General features: G+C 48.3%; 1 protein-coding gene across 3 annotated transcripts in view; it reads left to right on the forward strand.

Annotated features, from left to right (window-relative positions):
• Positions 1-18,201, forward strand: part of ASTN2 (astrotactin 2) — a 961,664-nt gene that overhangs the window by 696,535 nt on the left and 246,928 nt on the right. For all 3 annotated transcript variants that reach the window (XM_024126377.1, XM_024126379.2, XM_024126378.1), the window contains 2 exons: positions 2,870-2,974; positions 6,037-6,216. In XM_024126377.1, the coding sequence (XP_023982145.1) occupies positions 2,870-2,974; positions 6,037-6,216 (285 nt within the window). The remainder of the gene's footprint in view (positions 1-2,869; positions 2,975-6,036; positions 6,217-18,201) is intronic.

The following is an 18,201-nucleotide window of genomic DNA, read 5'->3' on the forward strand; positions in this document are numbered from 1 at the left end:
TGGGCCCGTGAGCCATGGCCGCTGAGCCTGCGCGTCCGGAGCCTGTGCTCGGCAACGGGAGAGGCCACAGCAGTGAGAGGCCCGCGTACTGCAAAAACAAAAATAAAATAAAAATAAAAATAAATAAAATAAGTGGACCTCCCCCATCCCCACCCCAACCAGGAGCCTCTCAGTTGACAGCATCTCAGTTACACAAGCTGTCTTTGAATGTGGGCACTGGGCCATCCTGAGGGGGTCGGTATCATTCCTCTCGTGTTATAGGTGAGGAATCTAGACTCAGAGAGGTGAAGGGACCAATCAAGGTGACACAGTAAATCCGCCAGGACTAGAACCGGGTGCCATGGCTCCAGGTCTTCTGCCCTTTTCACTCCACTCTGCAGTCCTTCCCGCCACCCCCAACCTCCGTCTCTCCCCTACTGAGAAGCCATGTTTTGCAGGCTCTCCTGAGGCTTGTATTTTCTGTCCCGCTGCGGGATGCCCATCTGTTCCGCCTCATCTTTTCCCAGTTCCTCTCTTGCCCTTTTGGGGGACTTTCCCAAGATGTAAGGACCCTGGCTCTGCTTTTGTGATACAGTACATTGTGGTTCTGCAATAGTGGTACAAACTCTTAGGATTATTTGTTTTGATTTGGGGATCTTTGGAGGTGTCCTCCTAAAGGGACTGTTACATTTTAAGAGTTTTTTTTTTGTTGTTTTTTTTTTTTTTTTTTTTACTGACCAGAAAAAATACACTCCCTCCCCCCAATCCCGGGCCTTCATTTTACCTTTGGTGGGGATCCTTTGGTGGGGATCTAGGATAGAGTCAGGTAAGATGGGGGTCAGAGATTGAGTAGGACCGGGGATGGGTTTTTGGTCAGGAATAGTATGCAAGGAAGTGAGTGAGTCAGTAAATAAGTATTCATTGAGAGCCTACTACATGTCAGGCTCTGTTTTATCTCTGCAGGAGTGGGAATAATATAGACCATGGCCTTGACCTCAAGGAGCTGACATTTCACTGAAGGGGCTTATATTTCAAGCTGGAATCCAGGAGGGACCAGGGATGGGGAAAGTGAAGGATGGAGTGATGACCACTTATGCGGGAGGCCCAGGGATGGGGTGAGGGGCAGAGAAGATGGTTTGGTAAATTTCTTGATAATCAAAAGAGGTAGCAGGGTTTTTTTGTTTTGTTTTGTTTCCTTTTGGACACCATACCACCAAGTGCATAAGCCGCATCAACAGTCTGCATCAAAATATCTGCCTCCCTCTATCGGGGACGACCCCTCCAAGCCTGCTCTGAATTAGGGCAAGCAATCATAGATGGGGCAGAGGCTGCCTGGGTGCTGGTGTCTAGTCTTCCTGTACAGACTGTTTTCTTTGCCCTGACTCAAAACACGGCCCTCTCCTCCTCTCCCACCCTCTCTCCTTCTCTCCCCCGTGTCTGCAGAGGAAGGAAAGGACAGGCAGAGCAGATAAACAGAGAGGACGTATTTGTAACAAAACAACCTCCCTCCAGTGGACATATCTTTGGGGATCATGAATATTTTACTTTAAAATGAAAGCCTCTAAGAAATTATATTATTCCTGAGGCTAAGGGGGGAAAAAAAAGTTGATAGTAATGGACAACTTTAATACTGCAGTAATGTCCCGGAAGAAATCATTTGTTCCAGTGAGATTCTCATTTGCATCTTGGTATCAAATATCTCTTAAAGTGCCTCCTCACCAGGGGACAAGAGAAAAGGACAGAAAATGTGCCTGTCATTTGCAGAGGATACACAACAATAATAGTAACTGCTGATGTGACTAGCATTTCTTTTTCACGTATTTTTTTCCTGATTATAAAAAAAGAGTCTGCAGCGCTTAGAGTACAAAATTTAGAAAATGGAGATGAATATAAATCAGAATACAAGGATCTTTCACACGTCCACCACACTAAGTTAACCCCCTGCTAACATTTTGTTGTGTTTTTTTTCCTTTGTTTATATTTTGTCTACACTTGTGTTTCACACAATGCATTCTATGGAACATGAGTGCCAGTGAAACCTAAAAACGGGGCCCCTTGGTCAAAAAAGTTTGCAAAATGTTGTGCACTATCTTCATGTACCTTTAAAATGCATATTAATTTATTCAAGGTGCTGAGAAATTATACAGCTTTTTTTAAAATCTTTTTAAACTTTGTTTAGCCAGTGTTTCTCGGTCTTGTTTGAAATGGGAACCTTTTATGTGTACGCGCAGGTATTTTACGAGATACCAAAGGACATCTTATGTTTCCATGTTAGGAAACAGTCTGTAGAAGGTGAACAAACATAAATCGTCAGATAGTAAATGTGTTAGGCTTTGCATGTGGTCTCTGTCACAACTGCTCAACTCTGCTGTCATCGTGCAAAAGTAGCCTTAGGCCGTATGTGATGAATGGGCTGTGGTTCTCTGGCCCCCAGTCCACACATAGGACATTTCAAGGTTACCAGAGGACTTCCACTGCTATTAATTTATTTGAGTCTCACAATACGCTTGTGAAATAAGATCAGCCCAGGTAGCCATGGTATCAGATGGGAAAACTGAGGCTCCGTGCTATCTAGCACCCCATGGCAAACCGCCACCAGAGTTAGTGGAACCGTAAACCCATTCTTGCTTGTAGGGTAAAGGGGGCCATGTGAGCTGTAGAGCAGAGAGGAAAGGCGGGGCTGGGGCTGCGGTCAGAGGCCAGGAAGGAAGAGGCCTGGAGGTGGAGTCCAGATAAAACTGCCAGCGCCAGAGAGAGCCCTCACTCTAGGGCCGAGCCTCTGTCCACTTAGAAGAGGTGGCTGTTACCCAGAGCCCAGGGCTGCAGGGTGGGGTTGTAGGGTGAGGCCTCTAAATGCTGGGCTCACATGAGCTTCTTCTTCCCTCCCCAGGAGACGTCAGGTATGATGAGGCCATGGGTTACCCCATGGTGCAGCAATGGCGGGTCCGCAGCAACCTGTACCGCGTGAAGCTCAGCACCATCACCCTCTCGGCAGGTGAGGACTGCCGCCCGCAGCCAGGGGACTTGGCGTGATTCAGCTCAGGTCCCCCAAGGATGCTGGCCCTGGAGATGCTGAGGGAATGAGGCCATGCGCCCCCCCGCCATCAACAATCTCACAGGGAGGGCGAATTGACAAGCAGGCATGACAGTGGTGTCCACACACTGCAGCAGGTCAATGCAGTAATGGGGCCGCTGTCCATTCTGGGGAGTCAGAGAGGCTCCTGGAGGAAGGGGTGTCTGAGCAGAGTGTGTGGGGGATGAATAGGAGAGAGGGGCAGATGATAATCTAGGTCCCACTTACATTCTCGAAGTACTTCAGGCATGTGGATTGTATGAGTTCTTTCAGGCACTGATTCCTCTGGTTTCTCCTGGCTGATTTCTTTTCCTGCCCATTTCCTACTCAGCAGTAATGCAGTCCCTGCTCCCCTCCCCCCACCAACACACACACACACACACACGCACACACACACGCACACACACACTGCTCACACTTTGTCCACATGAACCCTGTGCTTCAGCCGATGGGGACGGTTTGTAGTTCTCCAAATGGGACATTTTCTTTCTTGTCTCTGTGACTTTGCGCATGCTGTTTCCTCCGCCTGGATCTCCTTGCGCATCCTACAGTACTCGGAGAAGCCTCCCCCATTATCTATACCCTTTGGAATAATTCAAGGAATTCCCTGTGCTCAACTGCCTGTGTTAAAGCACTAACAAGTGCTTGATTCACATCAGAATCCTGTCTGTCTCCCCCACTAACCTGAGAACTGTGGGCAGGCCTTGGGTCTTATTTATTCCTGTACCTTACATCCCTGCACATTCCTGGTGCTCCTTTTTGATGAAGGAATAAAAGATAAACGAAAACTGAAAAGTAAGGAGACGAAAACTGAAAAGATGGGGCCTGGCCTTGGGTTTTCTACCCTCTTACTCATAACGCTGCCACTGGGTTATTGTCCAGGTATCTTGAAATGGTGGGCAAGCTCTTTTCTTATCTTTTCTCTTTCGATAGCGCTTTGTTCGTGAGCAGCATGGAACTCTTTTAGCCTGGGTATTGGGAAGTATAAATAGTAATTATGGCTGACATCACCCAAGCACTTTATAATGTTTCATATCTTCGGGCTTACATCAGTCTCGAGAGGAAGACATTCTTTATCACTTTTTTTTGTTTGTTTTTCAGATAAGGAAACTGAGGGTCAGAGAGGTTAAGTAACTGGCCCAAGGTCACACAGCTAGTAAGTGGCAGAACAGGAGCAGGGCAGGGATCTGAAGGCAGTGTTGTCTGCCTGGATAAAGAGCCACAGGGCATCTCCATGGTGTTATTTATTACTTAACAGAAACCATCTCATTATTAACTCTGCTGCATTAATTACCCAGCTGCATGGGTTAACAGGTTGATGGAGAGGGGTTGTTCTAATCAAGGACCCATTCTTTGAGCCCTGTTTCTGTTTTTACCACCACCCACACCTTTACACCGCGCTTGTGAATAAGACTGCCCTGTTCCTGTTAGAACTACAAAGGTGTATCTACTTTAATTAATCAATAATGATGCTCCCGAGAACCCCCTTGTAAATCAAATGTTCGCAATTGGAGCTCATTTTTAATGTTGAAGAAGAGCTTGCTCTTTCGCATTTTACTTTGATGTGGCACAGAATCAGTTGTTCTTATAATCATGGGCGTCGGTGTGTCTGCCGTGTCCGGGATCTGTGCTGTGAACCTGGTTGAGTTGCGGGTGGGGAAGGATGCATGTGCAGACTCAGAGACAAATGGGACAGACCTGCTTTCAAGGTGATGCCTGTTGAAGGTGCAAAGGGTAGGTGCTCCATGCCAGGATGGTGGGAAAAGCTTCTTGGGGGAGGGGTGACTTCCTGGGGCCTGAAAGCATGGGTGTGACTTAGGGAGGAAGTGGGAGTCCATTCCAGGTGAATCGTGGTGTGTGTGTGTGTGTGTGTGTGTGTGTGTGTGTGTGTGAGAGAGAGAGAGAGAGAGAGAGAGAGAGAGAGAGAGAGAGAGAGTGTGTGTGTGTGTGTGTGTGTGTGTTGAGAGTGTGGGAGGGATATACATAAAGAAAGAATGATGGAAATCCCAGATCACACTCAGGAGAAATAAGAAAACTGATTTGGCCAGAGGTAAAGCCTGATGTATGTAGCTCATGGGAGATGACCTTGGAGGCCTGGGATACCCAGGTAAGGTCATTGGGCTTTATCCATAGCAGGGAGGAGCCCAGAAGGTCTTAAGGCCCCTGGAAAAATAGCTTGGTGACCTGCCTGTAGGAGGAGGAAGAGGGCAGGGGAGCAGTGGTTACTGAGTGATTGCTGTGCAGGCCCCATGCCAGGCACTGAGGACTCAGGCCCCTTTGGCATAGGACTAAAGGCAATGAAACAGCAAGGAGGCCCTTGACAATGGCAGGAGAAAGGATATAACTTGTTTTAGGGAGGCTGAGGCAGGGACAGAAAGGGAAGTGATGTTACAGGAAGCTAAGCCAGGGATCAGATATGAGGACACAGACTGTCTGCTGAGCCTAGGCCAGTGCCGCCCCCAGGCTCCAGCCGTGGACAGCTCAGGCCCTGGATAATTGGGTACATGGGAAGTGCGTGAATCCTGGGGTGAGAAGAGAAGTGGGTTGGAATCCTAGCTCCTCTGGCTGGAGGACCAAGGCAAATCAGTTCCAGTTTATGACCTTTGACTTGGTCATCCACTCGACAGGGCTTATTATGGTTGGGACTGCAGTGCTGGGCTGAGGTTAAATTAGACAAAGTGTCTGGAACATCTAGCAGTGTGCCTGGTATACGCTAGGTGCTCAGTAGATATCAGCTTTGATTTTTCCTGATTGTGATGTTCAGGTCGCCAGCTACAGGCCTTCCTCTGCTGTTGATTCCCTGTCAGTCCTAGTGTCTCGTGTGTCCACCAGAGAGAGAGCAGTCTTTGCAAAATAAGTGAGGGAAAGCTGCGCACATTTGGCTGACACCATGGTGATGGATAAAGCACCAAATCCAGGCTTGTCATTTGCCGGCCACCAGCCTCCCAAGCCTGACCACCTCTGCGTGCTGCTCCTCTGTCCAGGCTTCACCGACGTCCTCAAGATCCTGACCAAGGAGAGCAGTCGGGAGGAGCTACTGTCCTTCATCCAGCACTACGGCTCGCACTACGTCGCAGAAGCCCTCTATGGCTCCGAGCTCACCTGTGTCATCCACTTCCCCAGCAAGAAGGTCCAGCAGCAGCTGTGGCTCCAGTATCAGAAAGGTAAGCCTGGAGGGCTTGCTGGAGGTGGTGTCCAGATGCAGTGCAGAGGTAAGGCTGCTGGGGAGATAACTGAGCTCCCTGGGAGCTAAATCCTGGCTCTGCCCCATAGAAACTGGGTGGCCTTAGGCAAGTCCCTGCCCCTCTCTGGGCTTCTCCTTCACTGTGGATGGAATGAAGGGCCGTGTGATGATTTCTCAGGAGTCTTTCAGTTCAGGCATTGCCTGAGAGCCCAGGGTGGTGTTCTGGACTCCAGAACCCTGGCCTTCTACTGCACGCTCCTTGTTTCCCACTCCCTTCCCTCGAAACAACTGCCAGGGTCGGCGGGTGGAGGAGGCTGTGGGGTGAGAGTGGTGTCTCCTTGACACCTCCTTCTCTTCAGGCTCTTGAAAGAACCCAAGAAGAGCTCTGGCTCTTTTGGGAGCGATCACCTCAAGTCTGGGGGACAGTTTCAAGTCTCTGCCATGGAGAGACTTTTATCCTCAGGGAGGGTCAGCAGATCTTATCTCCCTCCGATTCTCAGCTATTATCAGAATTGGAATTTCCCAGACGCAGGAGACCAGTCTGTGCCACTCCCCTTGGGAAATCCGTTCCCTTCCCACCTCAGTTTTCCCTTCCTGTGAAATGGGTACTTTAGCCATTCCTGTCTCCCTCCTACATTAAAGGAAAGTGGTTTATGCAGTAGCATTTTGAGAAAGATGGAACTATGGCATACATGCATTATGCATTATAACAGGTCCATGTAGTCACAGCCCCATTTCACAGATGAGAAGATGAATCTCAGATAAGCCAACAAGTCAAGTGCCCTGCAGACACACGTAGCAGGGGAGGATCACTTCCTGTTACCATTGTTACTATTATTATCAATTAATTTGAAAAGAAAGCCTCTCGATCGACGGAAAGGGTGAGGAGTAATGTTAAAACGTGCTTGCACCTTCCCCATGTGGGCCAGCCATCCTATCTCCAAGAACCAGATCGACTGTAACTCCTAAAACCACAGAATGTGGGAGCCACGGGGACCTGACGGGTCTCACGGGGCTCAGCACTCCCATTGCACACCTGGGAAAACTAAGGCTGAAAGGGAAGAGGAATCTTGCTCAGAGTCACACAGCTCCTCTGGATAGAGCCAAGGCAGAGCAGGATGCTGCATGCTCCCTGGCTAGCTCTTCCCATGCTGACCCTCATCCCCAGCTGGATGAAGCCCCGGCCTTTGTCTCTTCCCGAACAATTCCCTTTGCACTCTCCACCCTGTCATGGTCTCATCCCTCCCTTTCTCGTGTGTGCGACTGTTTGGGGCACCTGGGGGTTGGTTTATAGGCGCAGGGGAATAAGTGAGTTGTCTGGGAATATCTCCGGTTTATGGCTGTGACAACGACAGTCTTTAAGGAAGTGCATTAAATCAATAGACGTCTCATTGTGCTACCCTGTAAATAAGGTGACACATCATTAAGCAGGGCAATAAGCTTCCGGACTTGGAAGTAATACAATTAGGTTATGTTTATAAAAACCTTCACTCACTGTGAAGGAGTGCCTCATCCGGCATTTGGGGCCTGGGACGCTGTGCTAATGCTGCATCCCACCCCATCTCCACCCTCGGCTTGCTTCCAGGCCTTGGACTTTTTCCCTCCAGAAAATGCTATTTCTTATATACAATGGATGCATGGAATCTATGGCAAGTAAGATGGGGAGGAGGGCAGACAGAATGCTGAACCAGCAGCTGGGGACCCCCTTCAAGACTCAGAGAAACTTCAAGTTTGCCACACACTTGCTGGGTGAACTTGGTACAGAAGCTCTTCCTTCTGGGCTTCCAGGGCAAAGGCACTTCTTTCTTCCCTCGTCCGTGCTCGCTCCCAGAAGAGCATAGGGATACACTGAGGCCGGCTGATCTTTGTGTGTTTCTTCCTCTCTGCCTCTACCTGATGTGACCACCTGGATGGTACATCAAACACTGTAGTTTTACTTTTTAAATTTGCAAGTGATGCTGGGGAGGAGGTGGATGAAAAGCTGGGAATTTTCCCGTGAAGGACAGAAAGAACTCTGGACTCAGAGATAGTTGGTGTGTGTCCCTTCTCTCCCCAGCCACCTATGTGTCACATCTATATGTCAACTGTGTGTCATTGACATCTGTGAAACCAGGGTTCACTGGGGACCGGGTCAGGATGAATCTGGCTTTGGAAGCTGATCACTCTTGGGGCAGAGCCTGTGGGAAGAAAATGGATTAGAACAGTGTCGAAGTGGGACAGACAGGATTTCGAGTCCCGCTACCTCTTCTTACATCCCTGGCAGGAAACCTCAGGCAAAGTAACTTCTAAGTTTCAGTTTCCTTGTTTGGTAAGTGAGGGATAGTAATTTCCTTACGAGGCTTTTGGGAGAATGAAATGAGATGATACAGGTAAAACACATGGCACACAATAAGTACATAAAAAAACAGGAGTTTAACGTGAAGTGAACGTTACGGACATCAGCTGAGGATTTTAGTCCTGGCCACAGCTCTTGCTAATGTGTGGCCACAGCCCTCATTGCTCCCTGAAAAGCACCTGTGTCACTAGTCCCTGCAAATATCTTTTCAACCCAGCAAGCGTAGAGGGTGGAGTCCTCCAGGATTCTTTGAAATCTATGTTTAGACCCAGATGGTGGTTTCTTCTTGGTAGGAAAAGCCAAGGCTGAAAGAGCAGGCTGTGAAGAGACCAAACAGGGTGTGGATAACAACCACGGACATTGTACAGCCCTTCACAGTTTACACACAGCCTTCCTTTGGTCCTCCCACCTACCTCTTGAGGCAAAGAAGGCACAAATACTCGCCCCTTATCTTAGAGAAGGGAAATCTGAACTTAAAAGAGATTGGGGGCTTACCAGGGCCACACACTTTGTTGCTGAAGGAGCTGGTATTTAAATTCCAACCTGAGCCCACATCCAGTGTCCCCAGACATTAGAAACAAATGTCCCAGCCTTTCCAGGTTCACTAATGATAGGGCTCTGGCCACTGTTGTGATCCAGCCACTAGAAGTCATGGAAAGTCAAGGGGGTTGGGGTGAATGTGCCTGATTAAAATATCTCCCACGAGAGTTTTATTTCACTCTCATTCCCCTAAGTGTGCGTTCCGTGGGGGGAAAAAAGTCACATTTATCATGCACTAACCTCTGGTTCGCTGGTACTTCCTAAGTGCTTCTTCTCTGCAGACCTCACGCCACATGCTGGGGCATTGCGGTAGGCAAGACATGGGTGCTGTCCTCACGTGGGTCCGGCCTGTATTAGCCTTCCAACAGTTTGTCATTCTTGTGATAGACATTTTTTTTTTAATCTACTGATAGACGGCTGGAGAAAGGCAGGTGGCTGGCACGTGGTAGGGAACCCAGTCACTGTCATATGATGGCCCATAGCTTGTTTCATGTACCCGTTCTGATTAGCTGGGGAGTGGCTTTTCTAGACCACTGTATAAAGGTCACTGGGATCACTGGGAAAGAATGCTGTGATCAATGAACGATATCTGCTCTTTGCAGAAGGGGAGAGTGGTCGTCCATACCTTTGTACTGTTTCCCTGTAATAGGGCAAAAGGAAAGCTTGAACAACAGACCCAGCTTCTGATGATGATTCCAGAGAGGCACTGGGCATGCCAGGAAGGACTAGAAAGATCCAGGCAGGGAGGCGGGGTTTCCTATCACCAGGTGGATATTATGGGCGTTCCACCAGTCTAGAGGGGACTGGAGCATTGGACAGGTCAGTTAGATGGTACCAGCCAAAGCCAGGAAGAGCTGGACCTTAGAAGGCAACTAGAATAGCTTAAGTCATCCCCAGAAGCTCCAGCCCAGGTATGATTAGCTTGGAAGCTGTTCAGCCTGTCAGGTTCCTTTAACCATCACCTCTGCTCCCAGGCCGTGCTCCAAGCACCACGTCAAGTTTTTTGGTTTTGTTTTTGTTTTGCGGTACACGGGCCTCTCACGGCTGTATAAAGTTACCCTTCTTCTGGCTATCTTGGATAAAGACTTCCTCATTTGCAGATAAAACACAGGTTTTGCAGTCAGATGGACCTTGGTTCAAATCCCAGCTTCCCTCTTACAAGCTGTGTGATCTTGGGTAAATCGGTTCACACTCTAAGTAATCTACTTTCCCATATGCAAGATACGGGATCCGATGACAGCATAGACACATCAGTGATGGACTTATTTATCTACCACTGAGCCAGGCATCTAATTGCTACCTTGATCCAGTCCACTCCCCCCACCCATGGCTGCCATATACGCTCAGGTAACCGTGATCCCAGATGTGTGTGTGTAGGTACACACGTGTATATGTTGGGGCAGGGGGAGATATGGCTGCTACTTTACTCCGCTCTCTTGTCAGTTGACTCAGCACTAAGGACAGGGGTAGACCGGACTCAGGTGGAGAGGGACTGCTGGGGTGGAGCCAGTGAGGGAGGGAGCCTTGGAGCTCTACTAGGGAGGTGTCTGTGACACCTGCACTTTTGTTATCCCTTGTCATTCTCTGTTCAGAGGGGATAGTGATGAATGCAGAAATTACGAGTCTGATAGGTTTCCTGAATTTTCAGTTGCTTCTTTTTCACGGAGGAAGTGACTATGGAAGGTAAAGGATGTGGGCATGTAAATGAATTGTTCATTCTGTGTGTGTGTGAGAGAGAGACAGAGACAGGGACAGAGAGAGACAGAGACAGAGAGAGACGGAGAGAGATTGACCGAGGGAAATAGGAGGAGACAGAAAAGCAAAGAGAGATAGACACAGGGAAACCAAAATCTACAAAGAGAAATGGAGAAACAAAAAGTGTAGAAGAGAAAGTGTATGCGATTAATATGTCTTTCCCAAGTTTAGAGACTCGGTGACCCTGATGAAAGGACATTCTCCACGTGAAGGTTGAACTGCTCTTGAGTTTAGATTGGGAGAGCCTACACCATAGAGATGTCCCCACAGGTAAATACCTGTTGCCACCTTTAAGAGATGTCTTATCTCTATTATAATTTCCCAAGACTGTCCAAAGGAATGAATTTCTGTATTTCCATTTGAATTACAATGCCCTTTTGAATGTCACCTGAAACATTCCTAGATTACTCTTTAAAGGAATTTTGGCTGTTTGAAAGGCAGCTCAGGGGTTGGGGAGGGGGAGGGGAAGGGAAAGATGTAGTCAAGTGTCACCTCCTTTTGTGAGGACAGGTGTAGCCAAGGGGCTGATGTGAGCTGGAGAACTCTCCTGGGCTTTCAGTTTCCTGAGGGAACTTGCTTCAGAGATGCCAACCAGACATGAAAGGCGTCAATCTCGGAGCCGAGACCTGCATGGGTACTGGTCTACTGCCCTGGCGAAATCATCTGGGGGCAGTTTTCAGTTCCCATTTGCTTGACCGTTCATTAGCATTTGATGGAGTCGACCGCTTCCTGCTTGAGGCACTGTCTTGTGTTTGCTTCCGTGGTACCAGATCTTCCTGGTTGCCCACCTTCCTTCCTGACTGTTCCTTCTCTGTCTCCTGTGCTGGCTTATTCTCCTCTGCCAAACCAGTCAGTATGGTTTTGCAGGACCGCCCTTGTCTCTGTGGGGCTCTCAGCCACGCTCTCCGTTGCCATCCCTACACTAATGACTTCCACTTTATACTTCAGCCTCCAAGCTCTCCTCTGATATGTGCTATCACGGCAGCTCTCTGCCTGCCCCAGCTCTGCCCCACACAGCCTAGGATTTTTCCAGTGTTCTGGTGAAAAGCACCTGTATCTGTTTAGAGGCAGAGCCACAAACCTAGAAATCCTCAACGTTCTCCCTCTCCCTCGCTCCCCCCATTTCCAAACCATCCCAAGTCTCATCAACTTTAATTACCAAATAGCTTTTGAAATTGACCACTTCTTTCCACCTCACGGCTGCCACCATAATGGCTTGTCTGGACTCTAGCGTTGGCCCCCTACCTGGTCTCCCTGCGTCCAGTCTTGTCCCACATCAATCCAGCTGCACAGCCCTGAGGACCTGGATCAGTCAGGGTTCTCCGGAGAGAACCAACAGGATAGATGGGTAGATAGATAAGATTCTCTTTATTATACATCATATGAACATATATATGGTATATAGTCATATGATATTTATGATATGTATAATATATATGAAAGCTATATATATAATTGGTTCTGTATCTCTAGATGTATGTATGTATATACATATATACACATATCCAGATTCTATATATATACATATATATATATATATATAGAGAGAGAGAGAGAGAGAGAGAGAGATTTATTATTAGAAATTAGCTCATGTGATTATGGAGGCTGAGAAGGTCCAAGCTAAGATCTCAGCAAACTGGAGATCCAAAAGAGCCAGTGGTATGAGATCCAGTTCCAAGGCCGGCAGGCTCTAGAACTAAGAAGAACCGATGCTTCAGTTCGAGTCCAAAGGCAGGAAATGATGGACATTCCAGCTCAAATACTCAGGCAGGAGGAGCTCCATCTTACTCATGGGAGGGTCAGCCTTTGTTTCTATTCAGGCCTTCAACTGATTGAATGAGGCCCACCACGTCAGAATAGAGCCATCTGCCTTACTCAGTCTGCTGATTATTTTGCCGAAAACACCCTCACTGACACCCTCACAGACACATCCACAATAGCGTTTGGTCAAATATCTGGACACCTCATGGCCCAGTCAAGTCCGCGTAAACAATTAAGCATCATGGGTTGTCTCTAAAATGGAGATCCCATCATGCCCTTCCTTCCATGAAAACTCCTGGGTGCCTTGTCATTGCCCTGACGCTAATTTCCAAACTCCTGCCCATGGCCTCAGGGCCTTCTCAGATCTGCTGTGTCCCCATCAGCCTCCTTAGCCCCCTCTGTCTCCACGCTCTCTGCCTTCCAGTCACATTGAGCCTCTCACTCCTTAACTATCACTTGTGTTATAGTCTCAGCCTGGACAAGGTCCCAGTGTGCTGATGGGAGGTGGCTGAGTATCCCTTGCCCCTCCCCTGGCCCCTTGGCCTCTGTGCAGCTGTTTGTAGGATAGGTCTAGCTCTGGGCTGGTGTTTTTTTCTTGGAGAGGACAGGAGGACGTTAAATACGAGCTGGACACTCTCGAGCCTGCAGCACGCCAAAGGAGACAGCCAACTTATTTCTCCTCAGAACCATGCAAAAAGACGATACAGGATGTGGTTCATTAAATACAAATAGGCCCACGAGACTGCTGTTTCTACCAGATGAAATTACCAAAAAAAAAGCATTTGTTCCCCGGTTTAGATTGAGTCCATCTGGAACGGGACACCCTAGTATTTTTCCTACTGGTACGTCCCAAGAATAATAATCCTCCGCATGTGCTCAGCACAGTGCATCTCACAAAGCACTTCCACATACATTATTTCATCCAATTTACTCCTCACAACCAGCCTGTAAGGTAGGCATCGTTATCTGCGTTTCCCGCTTGAGGAAACTGAGGCTCAGACGGGGGAGATGATTTATGGGAGTTCACCCCAGGGAGCTTGGCAGAGCAGGAGTTTGAACGCAGGCCGCTTTAAGCACAAAGACCTTGCTTGTCCACCTCTATCACAGCAGCCTCAGAAACCTCTTCAGACGTTGGCATCAGACCCAGGGGAACTGTTTGCTTTCCTGTTCTGTCTCTCTCATCCACAGTTGAAAGAACTGGGGAAAGCTGAGACTCGGAGTTTAGTCCCTCAGCTCAGGCAGGGGTGGAAGTACTCTCTTTTTTCACCCCTCTGCACAACATGCTTCTCTAGCATGACTTAGGAGCAATGTTATAAGGTAAAGCCAAACCCTAAAACATCAGGGCCGAGAGAGGCCTTAGCAGTCATCTAGCCAGACCTGAGTTTCCCTTATGGGTCAGTTATGATCAAATGGTAGTGAAATGCTGCTGAAAGAGATTCTGGGTCAGGACCAGGCTTGGTGGGGTCGAATCGCTTAGCAGTATCTGTCGTGAATGTGAGAGTAAGAAATGGTGACTCATGTGTAAGGTGTTTTCCATCCCCGTCTAGGTTAGCTATTCCCACTCTACAGATGGGAAAGTTGAGGTCAGTTTAGGTAATCCGTTAGGACCTGCCGCTGCAAAGGGGGAAATTGAATCACCAGCTAGAGGCATAATTTGGTCTTTCTTCACCTGAAAACCTACAGCAAATTCAAAGACTCCTAGTCGCCAAAGCCCCCCCACGTGCTCATAGATCACGGAGCCATTCATCTGGCAGCGTGCCCAGTTTCTTATTTCAGAGTTCCTGCACACACAAAAACACATGCACAAATAACATCCTTTCCTGAACCACTGGAGACTGTCCCCATTATCCTAGTTAGGGGACGCATTCAGAGACTGACACTCTTGTAAAGTAGCTACCTTGATTCCATTCAGACTGGGGCCAGACCACGCTTGTTCCCCTATCACAGCCCCATTCCCAGGAAGGTCTCACAGGGACTCAGGGAGCAGGATTTTAGATGGGACCCTTCTCTCACGTCAGTCTTGCTCTAAGAATGCGGAATTTCCCTGGAGATGAATATGGGGCTTTTTTGTTTTCTCTCTGCCTTCAGCCCCCTTCTGAGAACAAAATGGTCTGGAAGGAACACAGATACCCAGATGGAAGCTTTTGCCTTCGCAGGTCATTATTAGCAGGTCGAACTTTGCACCCTGAGGGCAGCCTCACCCACAGATTCACACCACAGGGCGCCTTCCCTCCCCTGGCTCACGTGTTCCCTTCGTCCCTTCCCAGCCCCCAACTTTCCACAACAGTGCTCTGAGCCGCTAGTATATGCCAGGGCCTGTGTCCGGTGCTAAGGATGCCAAGGTGAATGAGACATGCTCTCTGCCAGGGGTGGAGGAGGCAAGGGGGGAGGTGGGCCCCTCACCACCTGGGATGAGCTGGGAATTTCCCTGGAGAAGATTCTGAGCCGAGCCCTGGGGGGTGAGGGCATTTGCCGTCTAGGGAGGTGGAGAGGGATTGCACAGGCAAGATGCAGGCTGCGTGTGCGGGGCAGCCTGGCAGGCGCTGAGTCCTCCCAGAGCGGTTGGGAGCAATAGTGCCTGAATCCCCTCCGGCACTCCTGAGGGTTGCCATTGGCTTCTTTGGTAGAGCTTTGTATGTCTTTGCGCCTCTGCCGTTGGCTCTGTCCACAGCAGAGAACTCTCACAGATAGGAGAGGCTGAATCTCCAAATGCCTAAAATTCAATGAAAACCAGGGACCGGTATGGGAGGTACCAGAGGAATCGCTGGAAAAACATCTGGACCTTTCAGGGTTGTTATGAAGATGATATGAGATCATGTGATTGATCGGCCCATAGTAGGCACTCAACATGAAATCAGTCATTCTTACCCGCTCCTTACCAGAGGTTACCTTTCAACAAATAACAACATACAAATCAAGCTGTGTGTGAGTCATCCGTCCCATTTGCCAGATGTGACTTAGGGTTTTCTGAGCCTCAGTCCTTTTATCTTTAAAATGGGCCTCATCGTGCTTGCCTCACAGTATTGTTATGAGAATTAAAAGAATCAATGGCTGTAAAGTGATTATCGCTGCACCTGACGTATAAGAAGTGCTCAGGAAATGCTAGCTAGTATTATTATCATTTATTACTGTGAGACACAGTCAAGTCAGTGATGGTGCTTATCACTAAACAAAAAGCATATAATGAGGTAGCTCTTTCCAGTGCTGACTACAGCAGCCTAAGGTATAAGCCCTCTTCCTGCCAGACCTTCTAACACCATGGCTGTTTGTCTCTTGTTGATCTGCCAGCTTGTGAATTTTAGTCCTGGCTGAGCCCGGAGGTGGGAATAGAAGGCAGAGGTATCAGAAAGCACAGCCTGGAGCCCAGCGGTGGAGCACAGGGGAGCGTGTTTGCACAGCCGGACACCAAGCTTATAGTGTGTAGGGGTGCGTTGGGGGGAGGGCGGGGGCCGGGTGACAGAGGAGTGGGCAGCAGTGACTGACTTGTTTTCTATTTCTACTATGAAACAATTAATCACACGGTCTCACACTGTGTTTGTAAAATCCTTGTGAGGTCCAGGTTATCATCCTTATCTTCTACATGAGAAAACGCATGTGCTCAAGGTCATGTGGCTTTTGCCAATAGGTGGAGGCAGGATTCTATCCCAGGACTGTCTGACTCCAAAGTCCACATACCCTACAGCCCCCCTGTACCCTGCAGCCCCCCTGTAATAACCAAAGCCATGTACTGAGAACCACTCTATGGCAGGAGATTCGCTGGCACTTCACATACATGATCTCATTTAATCCTCCAAACAGTCCTCTAAAGCTGGCATCTTTATGCCTGGGAAACTGAGACTCAGAGTGCGTACGATATATAATCCAAAGGTACATAGGTGGTAAAAGGTACTCTCTCTTGCCGTCTCTTTCTTCCATCCTTTCTCACTTCAGTCCTCTCACCATTTACTTTTTACTATTATTTAACCACAGTGGGCACTCCAGCAAGTGTGTTCTCTCTGAGAGGCCCTTCTCTTCCTCCGAAGCAATTAGAAGTACTTGGTCAGGAAGAGGGAGAAAAGAGGCACATAGACCAACATGATTCCAGCCTGCATGATGTCGGCCCGCTGGCTCCAGATTCTTGTTTCCTAGCAACACCTTGGCTCTGGGTCAGGGTGCAGGCTTTGAGGGAGGCCTTAGAGGTGGACTTGACCAGTGATCCATTGGGTTGGAGCTGGCCTTGGCCGTCTTCATCTGACACACCAGCTCTGTGCCCCAGGGGTGCGTGCCCCCTTAGGGTCCTTGGGATCTGCACTTCTGTCCCCTCCCATTCCACAGGTGTCCAGGGAGATGGAAGACTCCTTTTGGAGCTCTTGGCTCAAGAAGCCCCTAAGGTCTGGGGCACCAGAATCACTGACATTTACAACTGAAAAAATCCTTAATTTAATAACGCTATTAATATAGATAATGAAATGGAGTCCCAGGGAGAATAAGCAACTTGCTCAGAGGAATTATACATTAGTGACAGGATTAGGACTCGAACTAGCTCCTTCCTCTCTCTTCCCCATCAAAGAAAGTGTGTTGAGGGGCAATTCAAGGGACCATGTGTTCAAAGGTACATCTTTTTTGTTTGTTAACAGCTTTATTGAGATATCATTTACATACCACACAATCGAAGGTGTCTTTTTGAGCCTTCTTTGGAAGCACTGGTGACTTTGCACCAAGACAAAGTTTGGGTTGAATTTCCAGAAAGGAACACAACTTTTAATTATTTTATAGCTGAGAAGATTCTCTTAGGAAAGTGAAATCTGAGGGAACCACTCCTCCCACCTTTCAACCACATCCCATTTTTCTATTGCAACTAACCGTCAGTGATTCAGCGAGGCAGCTGGTGGGAGGTACAGAAGGTGGCATCATCAGCTGGTGCTAAATGTGACCCAAAGTGTTCACGTATATCAACGTATGAGCTAAGCTGAGCCCCTGCCCTGGTTTCATCCAGCAACTGTTTTAGTGCCTGCTTTGTTTCAGGTACCGCGCTAGATGCTGCAGATGCAGCGGTAAAGTAAAAGCCCCTCTGCCTTCACAGAGCACAGTCTAGCCTTAGAGAGGCGCAGGCAACAAGGAAATCACAATGCAATGTGTCAGTGCTAGAAGGCAGAAACACAAAAAGCGGTGTGGACACCTGACTCAAACTGTGTAGTGGATCAGGAAGGGCACCTCAGAAGACCTGGCAGAGGTAAGATTTAGGAGACATTGGTGGGTAGGGAGAGGGTAAGTGTTTTAGGTAGCATAAAAGCAAGTACTAAAACGGCCTAGAGAGGGATGGAAGCAGTGGTGAGATAAATCTAGAAAGATAAATAGGTGGGAATAAAATCCCACTGGCTATGTAGACCGTGTTAAGGAATTTTTCCTTTTACCAGGAGCATTTTAAAGTCATTTAAATGTTTCATGTAATATTATTAGCACTTACGTTTTAAACCTGACTCTGGCTGGTGTGGGATTGGGCTTGATTTGGGATGGGAGGAAGTGTAGTAGGTAGAATGCTAGATTAGAATTAAGAAGATCAGTTAGGAAGTTGTAACAGTGTTTCAAGAGCTT

The sequence above is a fragment of the Physeter macrocephalus genome, chromosome 9 (genome assembly GCF_002837175.3).
Source record: "Physeter macrocephalus isolate SW-GA chromosome 9, ASM283717v5, whole genome shotgun sequence".
NCBI classification, from domain to species: Eukaryota; Metazoa; Chordata; class Mammalia; order Artiodactyla; family Physeteridae; genus Physeter; species Physeter macrocephalus.